This window comes from Oryctolagus cuniculus, chromosome 7 (genome assembly GCF_051225735.1).
Source record: "Oryctolagus cuniculus isolate XC-2025 breed Fujian yellow rabbit chromosome 7, ASM5122573v1, whole genome shotgun sequence".
Classification (NCBI taxonomy): Eukaryota; Metazoa; Chordata; class Mammalia; order Lagomorpha; family Leporidae; genus Oryctolagus; species Oryctolagus cuniculus.
This window is the reverse complement of record NC_142873.1, coordinates 14,335,824-14,347,682: the sequence shown is the minus strand read 5'-3', so window position 1 is coordinate 14,347,682 and position 11,859 is coordinate 14,335,824. Positions and strand designations below refer to the sequence as shown.

Here is an 11,859-nt window from a genome sequence, read left to right as displayed (position 1 = left end):
CCGGAGCCGCCCCGGGGCCCCTCTTTGCGCAGCCAGCCGGGGAAACACGGAGGGCAGTTCTCCGCAAGCGGGTGCTTCGCTGCGCTCACGCGGTGCGGACGAGGGGAGCCAGCGAGTGGCGTTCCTCGGCGGAACGTGGCGAGCTGGGCTGAAACCAAAGTCGGGCGGTGGCTGGTGCGAGCGTTCGCGGAGAAGCCGATCGTAAGCGCGGCGCCGGCGGCCGATCACTTGGAGAAAGCCGAGGAGCGCGGCTCTCCGGGCTTGGGGCCCATCGGCAGCCCGGGAGGGCATCTCCGGCCCACCGGCCTAGGAGAGACGGAAATGCCCACTCTCCGGCATCCCCAAGAAGCGCGGCCAGGGTGGTGTCCCACAGTGGACAGGAGGCCGGGCTGGGCCTCAAGCAGGCTTTGGAAACAACTTAAAGAGCTTGTGTCTGCGCGCGCGTGGATTTCACCGATCCCCGGGCCATGCAGCTTTCCACCACGGTACCCCCCACCCCCCTCCCAGGCCCCTCAGACGGCGCCAGCCCTCAAGGGTCACTAGTTCCGTGTATGGGTCCCCTGTGGGTGACCTCATAGCTCCCTTAATTATTTCTCCCCTCGCCTGTCTGCACCTCCGACCCCTTGGCTTCCAGGAATTCCACCTTCTTCCTCAAAGGAGCCTGCAAGTTGGGCAGGGCCAGGCTCAGAGACAAGGCTAGGTCTGCCTGGAGAAGAAGTGCGGCTTTTCAGAGCTCATGTTGTAGCCGCGAATTTGAGTCTGGGCGGCAGCTAAGAACCCAGGTGCAGCTCAGCACCTGGGGCTCACTTACTCCTCAAATGGTCAGAGGCAAAGTGCTCAAGAAATTAGAAGATATTTGTGGGACACATGAAGAAGTAAATTTGCCGTGCAGCTCTGAGTCCTCATGCAGAAGGCTTGGAGTAATTGAACCATCCTGTCCCTGACTGGTGACGGCCAGGGTTCCCAGAGTTGCAGGAAATGGTCCCTAAAAGCCATTCCACATGTGCCTACCCCCACAGACCCTGCTGGACCCCTTTTTCCTAGGGACAGGTGGGTGACCTGTGGGCTTTACCATTTTTGAAACCCAGGAAGGACCCATAGCACATGTGTGCCTAACCAGAAAATTGGGTGATGGCCTTTTTAATGGAGAGGCAGAAAGATAGGAATGGTCCCAAGGTAGCACTGGCTCCCCCGCCCCCACAGCCCCCACAGCCCCCACAGGGAGAGAAGAGACTCCCTGATGGGCCGCCAGGGCCTACCCTGCCACCTTTATTGGCTCTGCGGCAGTCCAGCACCCAGTCCCCTGCAGGTTCCAGCCATCCCTGGGGCGGAAGCTCTCTGCGGACGCACAGGCCATGCCAGGTGAGCACGGGACCTAGGGAAAGGCTTACGGAGAGCTGAGCCAGGTGAGGGCCCAAACTTCAAGCCTCAAGCTGACCTGGAGGGTGGCTCTGGTTGGGCACTCGCTTGCCCCCGGTGCTGTGTTTACTCCAGGCCTGCCAGCTCCCTCACTGGCTGCCCAAGGCACTGGGCTACTGGACACTCCGCAGCTTCCCGGGGTTTGGGACTCCCTCTTGCTCCTCCTCCCCACTCTGGCTTCTCCTCAAGGGCACTTATATTGTGTCCCTGCGCCTGCTCCCGCACACTGCGAGCTGCCCTTTTGGATGGTGCCCAAAACCGCCCCAGATTTCCATAAAAATGCATTTTAAGTGACAGATGAGCGGAGCCTGGAGTGTAACAATGGTGTTTGGGCAGGGAAAGAGGAGCAAACAGGAAGGAGCCCGAGGGAGAAGGGGGAAGAGAGGAGGAAACAAGTCGGAGCTGGACATTGTGACAGCAGCTGGAAAGGGAACTCAGAAAGGCATAAAGAAAAGCGAGGAGGGGAGAAGCGAATCAGGGGGCCCCTGGCCTGCCATTTCATCCCTAATTCCCCTTTCAAATTGGCCCTGCCCTCCTGCAAAAACTAGACAGAGAAAATGAGGCTGAGCAGCCCGGCAGCCCCACAGTCAGGGTGGGAACAGTTGAGGTGGGTGGTGGGCGGGCTGGGCCACCGCTGGGGGAAGCTACTACCCTCAGGAGCACTTCCAGGTTCCCTGGGGATGGTTTAGAGGGTTTGGTCAAAGAGCCAGCCCTCTATCCTTTGCAATAAAGAAGATTCCGTTAGGATAACACCCTGCACCCCTCTGTTTCCCTTGCAACCCACGGCGCACACTGTAGCCGCTCTCCTCCCGGTCTATAGGTCTGGGCGCCCCAGGCTGGAATTCCCCGAATGCGCCTCCCTGCACACGCACATGCACGCACACTTTGCACACTTACAATAAGTGTCTACAGGCGGGGTGTCCTGCGCGCGCACCAGCTCTGCGGGTAAGACAGGAAGCTGCCGCGAAACCAAAGTCAAGTGTAAGTGACAATTTTCCTCTCCACCAGCAAGGAAAGCGGTCTACAAAAGTCCCTTTGTATCCCGGCAGCTCATTTAATATTATTTATGCATTTGTGCAAGGAATTGTGGGATTTCTCCCCACGGTAAACAATATGGAAATGTTAAAAATAGCAATCTTCCAGCGCGTGTGTCCCCCTAAGCACAGCAGGGGGACCCGGCAGGGCTATCGCTGGGGTTCTCAGCTCCCCGGGAGGAAAAGCCACGGAGAAAGCGGGAGCCAGCGCAGAGGAGCGGCGGACGTGACTGCGGTTTTACTAGGTTCGGGGGCTCGGGCACCCGGAGCCCAGGCCGCGGCCGCTTTAAGGGGGGGAGGGGCGGCGGCGGCGGGGGAGGGGCGGCGGGCCGCTCCTGTCACCAGCGGCGGCCGGCGCGTCACGTGGGCGCGCGGCGCGGCGGCCATTGGCCCGAGGCACGTGTCCAGGAGACCGGCCCACGACGTCACTCGAGGGGGCTCTGTTAAAAATAAGAACAAAAATCCAGAGTGAAAGTGTCTCAGGTTGTGCTAAGTGGCCTGGAAATTTCCCCCAGTCCGCGCAGAGGCCGAGGCGGCGAGGGCGCGCAGACGGCGAGGGAGCGCGGGCGGCCCAGCCCGGCCCGGCCCGCGCCTCCCGCCCCTCACCCATGCGACTCGGGCCGCGGAGCTCGGCGGGGCTCGGCGGGGGCGCCCCGGCCCGCAGCGGGGCGGCGGCCGTGCGCACGGGGCCCCGAGGCCGGCCGAGCGCAGCGCGGGCCCGCGGGCCTCCATGTGCTTGCGGGCGGCGGCGGGCGCGCTGACCGCTCGCGCCCCGCACCCTCGAGGGCCTGCCGGGGCGCGCGGGCGGGGACGGCCGGAGCGGGCCCGGGCGGGCGTGAGCGCCGAGGAGCGCGCTGCCTGCATGCATGCAGCGTTAGCCCCGGGCTGCCGAGGCGGCCGTGCCGGAGCCGGAGGGAGCGGGACGCGGAGTCCGCGAGGCGCCCTGGGTCTCCGCTGGACCATTGTGACTTTGTAGAGCGCGGGTGTGCTGCAGACACGAGGACCTGACTCTTGAATCTCCCGTCGTCTGGGCGAGCGGGAGAAGACTCTTGGTATTTTCTGACCCAACTCGTGGATTCGAACGTGGCTCCGCTCCGAGCCCAGCCGGCGACTTGTTGGACCCCAGCCCTGGCCGCAGCCGCAGCGCTCGCGCTGGGAAGACTGTGCCGGGTGCTAACGCGGGAGTCTCCGTGTGCACGGCGTGCGGGCCCGAAGGCTGATTTGGAGGGGATCCCGGGAGAACCTATTTGGGATTTGCCGTGAACAGTATGGAGGAGAATGACCCGAAGTCCAGCGAAGCGGCGGCGGCGGCGGCGGCGGCGGAGGGGCAGCGGCAGCCGGAGTCCAGCCCCGGCGGCGGCTCCGGGGGCGGCGGCGGCGGCGGCGGCAGCCCGGGCGACGCGGACACCGGCCGCCGGCGAGCGCTGATGCTGCCTGCGGTTCGGCAGGCACCAGGCAACCACCAGCATCCGCACCGCATCACCAACTTCTTCATCGACAACATCCTGCGGCCGGAGTTCGGCCGGCGCAAGGACGCGGGGACGTGCTGTGCGGGCTTGGGAGGAGGAAGAGGCAGCGCAGCCGGCGGCGAAGGCGGCGCGAGCGGCGCGGAGGGAGGAGGCGGCGGCGCGGGCGGCGCGGAGCAGCTCCTGGGATCTGGCGCGCGGGAGCCGCGGCAGAACCCGCCGTGTGCGCCTGGCGCGGGAGGGCCGCTCCCGGCCGGCGGCGGCGGCGGCGGCGACTCTCCGGGTGACGCCGAAGGCGGCTCCAAGACGCTCTCGCTGCACAGTGGCGCCAAGAAAGGCGGAGAGCCCGGGGGCCCCCTGGACGGGGCGCTCAAGGCTCGCGGCTTGGGCGGCGGCGACCTGTCGGTGAGCTCGGACTCGGACAGCTCGCAGGCCAGCGCCAACCTGGGCGCGCAGCCCATGCTCTGGCCGGCCTGGGTCTACTGCACGCGCTACTCCGACCGGCCTTCTTCAGGTGAGCCCAAGGGGACCCCCGCGTCCCTGCCCGGCGCGGGGAAGCCCGCGGGGCTGGGGGTAGGGCGGCGGGCGGCCTGGCGCAGGAACTTACCCAGAGGCGGAAGACCCCACGGCACCCACACGCACACTCACAGACACAAAGACTTACGCTCCGCGCACACACACACACAGACGCTGGCCCGGTCGGCTGCCAGGAGGCGTGGGGGCAGAATGATCGCGGGAGTGTAGACTGCCTTTGGACCACAGAAACCGGGGCGCTTGCTCGCTCTCCCTTTTCCCCCCTCTTGTGGGCCATCTCCTTGCCGCCCTTAACCCATCCCTCCCTGACTGGAGTTTATTTGTTGGGAACGGGGCGGGCTAGAAGACAGCCCCGGAAGAGTCCACTCTCAGCCCCTTCGCCCCATCCTGCGATCCAGTCACCCAAGGGCGATGTGAGAAGAAAGGACCGGGCTCTCAGCCTTCGGAGCCCTGGGTCTGGGCTGGGGGAGGCTGTGGGGAGAAGGCGCGGAGGGAAGGGAAGCCAGCGAAGGCGCCCTTTTTCCCTTTGCTGGACTTCGGCTTGGAGAAGGGCTGTGCGCCCTGCAGCCGCCTTTTGCTAAGATTCCTTCCGGGCTGCCCAGGGTAGCAAGGAGGCCTCATCGGGAAGGGGTGTGTGCAGATGTTGGGTGCATTTTTTTTTCACAGATCTGGGGTTTTTAAAAGCTGGATCCGTGTTCTGGTGCAAACCCCCGGCTGCGTCACATTGCAGGGCTGCGGCTGGAAACCGCCATTAGGAGCGAGCTCCGTTGCTCCCCGAGCTGGCGTCGGACCCCTTTCTGACCCCCAACCCTCCTGTGCCTTTTTTTTTTTTTTTGCGGGGATCTTTACTGAAATCGTAGCACCACGAAGCCACCCCTCGGCCTCGTTCCCGCAGAAAGCTGTCTGTATGTGGATTTCTGATGAAATCCACATTTCTCCAGCGACATCAGAAATTTGCTCCATTGTTCTCGCCCCCCTCCTTTGTTAATATTTAATTAACATACAGGCTCACAAAGCCGGTGGGCGAGCAGCCGCAGCCCGGCTTTGTGCGGCTCGGGAGTCGGGACCGCGCCAGGCCCCAGCGCGCCCGCGGGAGGCCGGCAGCTCCAGCCGGCCCGACCCGAGTCGCTGGTCTTCCTGGGCTTAAAAGGAAAAAAAAAAAAAAAAAAAAGAAGAAGAAGAGGAAGATATCCCTCTAAAATCGCGGTGCCTGCCCTGGACGTTTGGGAAAGAAGGGACGGAGTTTTCCTGCGGAGGTTCGGTTTCTGTCTCCGAGTCTCTCAAGTCTTTGCCTTCTGAAAGGAAATTGAGAAAGGAAACTAAAAATTATGATGGGGGGGGGGGGACGGTTTCTTTTCGGAAAAGGGTGTGTTTCGAGGGCCCCGATTCGCGTATGCGCCAACCGGGGAGCTAGGACCGAGGGTGGCGGGCGTGCTCCGCCAGGGGAGGGAGGGAGGGAGCCTGAGAACCGCTCCGGGAGCACGAGGCTTCGCTCGCGTCCGCGTCCGAGCACGCGTGGGGCCGCCCGGCGCCTCTCCCACGGCCTCACGGCCCTCCGTGCTTACCCCTTCGCGCGTTCCCAGGAGGCTGGCCTGCTGTCCCGGGGTCCCCACTGCGCCATCCAAGCCAGGCCTGCTAGCGCTGAGCCGGCGCCTTGGGCGCTAGCGTCTGGGTGACTGACTGCTTGCGTGGGGGGTGGGGGGTGGGGGGAGGTGTGCGCGTGGGGGGTGGGTGTGCTTCAGAAACTGAAAGGCCGGGAGTGGGACCTGAACGGCCCTCGGCGGCCCTCTGCCGTGCGGGCAGCCCTCTTTCTGGGTGGACCTCACAGCTCGGTTGGCGGGAAGGGCGATGCAGCTCAGCACCACCACACCCCACCACGTTGCCCCCACCGGAGAGATCCCTCTGCCCTTCCCCGGCTGCAGGTCGGCCCCTAGGGTGGAGGTGGGGGTCCAGCTCTGTCCAGAGGCCTCCTATAAAGCTGCAGCCAGACTATCCCCAAAGTCGATTTGTGGGACTCACAGATGGAGAACCCCAGAGGCAGGGTCACTACTCCCCATCACTGGCCTGGGCAGCTGCTTCCCTACAGGGAGCCTCCTGGGGTTGTTTCCTGACACCAGCACACTCCCTATCCTCTGCTCTCTTCCCACGGGTAGCTTAGTCCTAGCAGACCTTGGTCCTAAACCTGGGGCAACTCCCTGGGGGCGGGGTCAGCTGGGGGTAAGAAGTGTGAGCATCTTTGGGAAGGTCAGAAGGGTAGAGCTGCCCAAGGTCAGCTAGGCAGCTTCCAGAGAGAGCCTCTCATCTACAGTGTGTGGGGGAGGGTGCACCAGCCACCACTGTCAGTGCTGGTGCAGGGGCCGGCCCCCCACCCCTCGATAAAGGGAGCCAGGGAGACTTCCTGTGGGTGAACTGACAGTGGCTGGGTGCTGCTCTCCCACCCAGGAGGGGATGGCTAAGCCCCATCCCATCCTGAAATGAAACAATGAACTTGGTGTGCAGGGGGGGGGGGCATGGGGTTCAAATCAGCAAGGGAAGTAGCTCTGGGCCTGGCAGTATCTCGGAGCCCCCTGCCTGACCCCCTGTGGTGTGTTCCCAGGTTCCTCCAGTGCCCCTGACTACCCTGCCTCCTTTCCCAATTCCCCCCCTCCCCCCCACACCCTTCACCTCTCTCCTGGTACAACACCCCTCCCTTGAGCTTCAGAAAAGGCTAGGAAAAAACACACCACAAAGTTTTGTTTTTTAAACATTTGTTTATTTATTTGAAAGGTAGAGCAACAGAGAGAAAGAAAGAGAGAAACCTTGCACCAATCGGTTCATTCCCCAAATACCCACAACAACCAGGCTGACACCAGCCACGGTTATGCCAGGAGCCTGGAGCTCCATCCTGTATCCGGGTCTTCCAGCAGGGACCCAAACATGTGTGTCTTCAACTGCTCCCTCATTAGCAGGAAGTGGGGTTGCAAACACCGAATAGCTAGGACTCCAACCAGGGTTTGGGTGTCCCAAGCCCCAGTTGAACCTGCTGTGCCACAATGCCTGCCCAAGTTTGGAGAGTTTTCCTTTCTACACTCCCGGACCCTACACTCCTCCCCAAGGCCGAGAGAGCCACGCCCAGTCTCAAGTCCAGCCGGACTTCCTGCCGGTTCAGCCTTGAGTGGCCTTGGGCGAGTCACTTCCCGTCCAGAGTCTGCGTGCCCGGGTGGGTGACTCAGCTCCCGCGCAGAGGTCGGCCTCGGCCGTGAGTGACCCGTATTCTTTCCGTCCACCTTGCCCGCCCAGGTCCCAGGTCCCGCAAACCAAAGAAGAAGAACCCGAACAAAGAGGACAAGCGGCCGCGCACGGCTTTCACGGCGGAACAGCTGCAGAGGCTCAAGGCGGAGTTCCAGACCAACAGGTACCTGACGGAGCAGCGGCGCCAGAGCCTGGCGCAAGAGCTGAGCCTCAACGAGTCGCAGATCAAGATCTGGTTCCAGAACAAGCGCGCCAAGATCAAGAAGGCGACGGGCAACAAGAACACGCTGGCCGTGCACCTCATGGCGCAGGGCCTGTACAACCACTCCACCACTGCCAAGGAGGGCAAGTCGGACAGCGAGTAGGGCGAGCCGGGCGGCGGGCGGGCGCAACAATGCAATAATTTAAAATCATAATAAATAAAGGGCCAGTGTATAAAGATGATACCAGCATTAATAGTGAAAATATCGTGTATTAGCTATGGTTCTGCAATATTCTATGTGTATATAATTTACAGGTGGTGTAAAATCCGAAATATCTGACTATAAAATATTTTTTGAGTTTTTTGTGTTTATGAGATTATGCTAATTTTATGATTTTTTTCTGAAGGGGGCTGCTTAGGGTTTCATCTTTTTTTAATCCCCTAAGCTCCATGATGGGACATCGGACACTTTTTTTAATTATTATTTCAAAAGAAGAAAAAAAATTAAAACAACTTGCTGAAGTCCAAAGATTTTTATTGCTGCATTTCACACGACTGTGAACCGAATAAATAGCTCCTATTTGGTCTATGAGTTCTGCCACTTTGCTTGTGTAGGCTTGGTGAGGACAGCAGGAGGGACCCCCTGCACTCACACAGGGTACCCCGCGGGGAGTGAGGACCTCCAGGGTCCTTGCCGTGTTTCCGGGGCTTGGCCATGAGAAGTGGCCGCCAGGGCCTGCCCCGCAAAGGCGGCCCCGCGCCGCCGGCGGCACAGGCCGCCGCCTGTCCTCGCTCACCTCCTGCCTCTCTGTCTCTCTCTCTCTCCCTGGTCCTCCTCGCTGAGGTCTGGCCCGCGCCTCCTTGCGTTCTCCTGTCTGCGTCTGTGTCGCTGTCGCCAGCCTCGCCGCAGCCCCACCATGAGCCGCCGGTGCACGGCTCCCGGGCCCTGGGCACCGCCTGGGCAGCGGCGGCATCTCGGGGCTGCAGGGCTGAGGGGCCTGTGCCGAAGCCCTAGAGCGGTGGGGCGATGCTCCTTCCCCCCAGGCCGCTCCCCAGTTCCCAGCGGCTCGGCTGGCGCCCCTGGAACGGGACCGCGGCCTGCCTTGGGGCTCGCAGAGGGCTCCGGCCACGGGAGTTGGCATCATCTTCCTTTCTTGTTTTCTTCCCTCTTTTTTTTCCTTTCTTTCTTTTACTCTTTTTTTTTTTGAGTGGTCGCTTCTGCTACAGAGAACGTTCTCCCAAGTTAAGTATTTGTATTGTGCATACGTACAGAAGTATGCATGCATGCGGTACACACAGCCAGGCCTGTATGAGCCCACAGTTCTGGAACATGTGACTGTCTTGACTTTCCAAGGAACTCAGAATCCTCCAGAAGGAAGAAAATCTGTAAATAATCATTTCTTATCACTTTTTTGTCTTTTCTTGTTTTTTTAAAAATATACATTTTATTTTTTGAAGGTGTGGTACAGTGTAAATTAAATATATTCAATATATCCCCCCACCAAGTACATATATATAAACAAACACATTATCTATATATATAAAACGTCCCACTGTCTTCTGTTTAGTGTACGGGGAAAAGTGTCCAGTTGTCCTCCTGGGCCAGAAGATGTGGCCATCGGTGAGCTGTCCTCCGAGGACGAAGGGTGAACTTCTCTCTTTGCCTTAAACCTCTTGATTTCACTGCGATAATAGTTTCACTTTGTACATAATAGTGTAAGCCTTTTAAAAAAAGGAAACTATAAAAAGCAAAAGTTGTAATTTAAAATTTCTGTGGATAACCATCTGCTGCTTCAGAAATCCAATGAAATGACATGCCTTTTTAGCAGGAAGCAAAGTTGATTTGGATTTTTTTTTTAGTTTAAAAAACATGTGCATTTTGCAGTTTCGGTATCAAATATTTATAATCTTATGAGAAATGAATGAATGTTTCTATTTACATCTGTGGCTATCAAAATTGTGAACACCCCACCCCTCCCCCTGCATTTTCGTGTGTTTGAAATTCTTGGAAGTTACGGTAAATAAAAAGAAACACCTCTTTATTACAAAACATCGGAGGTCCGAGGTCATAGTGATGAGTTTTTCTAAGCGTGTTGGAGCTCCGCAGAACGGCTGTGGCCAGTTTTCTGCCCGCTCAGGTGCCAGGGCCCGCCTGCGGGGCCAGAGGTGGACTATTTAACAGACAAAACAAACAAAGAAATCTTCCAAACACAGTAACGCGTTGTGAGCGAAGAGCCGCCAGAATCATCTCAGTCCCATCTCCTCGCCAGAGGGAAGTTTTCTATTCGGTGGCCTGCATCTTTAAAATCCTGCCAAGTTCAACAGGTCGCCCCCCACCCCTCACCCAGCCTGGGCTCTGCTCTGGCGCGCACACGGAGGCGCGCGCCCCGGGTGGGAGGATCTCTTACTAGACCTGAAACAAAGAGACCCTCCGCTCTTAAGGGGAGTTTCTATTTACCTTTTGTTGTTTTTACTCCCCAGAGCAAAAAAGAATCGCTGGATGAGGACATCCGGAGCAGGATGGTGGGGGGAAGGGGCTGGCTGTGCCCGCGCGTCCGGGAGGCCTCGGCCCTGGCGCGCCCTCGGTCGGGAAGTGCTGCGAGTGGGTGAGCGGGAACCTGCCACTTGCTGTGTTTCCAAACTTTTCTGGGTTTGAGGGGAAAAGAAAAGTTTTCCCGTTCCAGGATCATCGGTGGTTGCTGGGGCGACCTTTGAGGCGTCTTCTTCCACGTCCGCCACTAGGCTGGTGGGATGGGCGACTCCGGGCCTCCGAGGGGCAGAGCCACAGAGGGTACGATGGGGCTGCTCCCTAGAACCGCACGACAGGTCGCGGGGGGGGGGGGCTGGCGGCGGAGCCCCCCCCCCCCCAAGCGCCCCTGCCCTGTCCCCTGTCGGGGCACCTGGGAGCGCCTCATGGGGGTTCCCAAGGCAGAAGCTTCAGGGCACTCGCAGAAAAACAAAACAGAAATAACTGGGACAACTCCTACTACCCTACTGACCTTTTTCTAAATCCTAACGCCGAGAGGGAGCAATGCACAGCTGTGTAAGGTGATGAGCTCCCCATCCCCAGGGGCGGCGTCCAGAGAGAGATACTAGGCGCACCGCCGCATTGGAGAGGTGGTGGGGGTGGTGCTTCATTGTTGAACCGAGGAGAATCCTCCGGTTCTTTTTCTGTTCCTGTGTTTACTACTTTTTTTTTTTTAATCCAGCAGAATAAAATCCTAACTGCTCACTCAAGGAGAGCCCCGGCTGTGCCAGCCAACGCGCGCCCACCAGGGGCGAGAGAAGACCCCAATCAGGCCTGTCGGGGACGCAATGCGGGACCGCGTGTTCCGCCCCGGCCTCCGCGGCTCCGCACGCCTGGGAGCCGGGCTCAGACTACAGATACCAAAAGCCCTAGCACCTCCTTTGCCCGCACGAGGCGGGTTTCCTATGAGTGCATAAGGGGGAAAAGTTCTTTTATGAAGTCCTCGCTCCTTAGGGCTGAACGACTGTGCGTCCCCCAGGCGGGACCAGAGGCGACAGCCCAGCAGTCCCGGGCCCTGGAGGACCCGTCGTCGCCCCGAGCAGGCGCCCCTGCGGGATGCGGGCCACGCAGGGTTCCTTGGTGCTCAGAAACGCTCTCTCTCTCTCCCCAGCCCCCCCGCCTCTGTTGTCCCCACGTCTTCACCAGGCGCCTGATGAGTGGGGTCTGACCTCCAAGCTAGAGTCGAGATGGCCGCCCAGTGTGGATCGGCCCAGCTCGTTCTCCCGAAGAGAGGAGGGGAGGAGCTCACGGTGGTGGTGGTGGTGGGGACCCCAGCCTGATCACCTAGGGGACTACAGCTTCTTCTTTTGTTTTGTTTTGCTTATTCCTCGAATGAAAAGGGCAAGTCGATGGGGGCTCAGTCTTAGACCGCTTGGCACAGGTGTGTGCCCGGGCATCCTACGCGCACGGCAAACACACAGACACTATATATGCAAATATTTTCGC

The 11,859-nt window shown here is 59.8% G+C and overlaps 1 protein-coding gene across 1 annotated transcript; it reads left to right on the top strand.

Annotated features, from left to right (window-relative positions):
- Nucleotides 1-2,852: 2,852 nt before the first annotated feature.
- On the top strand, nt 2,853-8,247 carry EN2 (engrailed homeobox 2). The gene is made up of 2 exons (XM_017345540.4): nt 2,853-4,433; nt 7,733-8,247. The coding sequence occupies exons 1-2, from the start codon at nt 3,722-3,724 to the stop codon at nt 8,047-8,049; spliced, it is 1,029 nt and encodes a 342-aa protein (XP_017201029.4). The 5' UTR covers nt 2,853-3,721; the 3' UTR covers nt 8,050-8,247.
- Nucleotides 8,248-11,859: the final 3,612 nt, after the last annotated feature.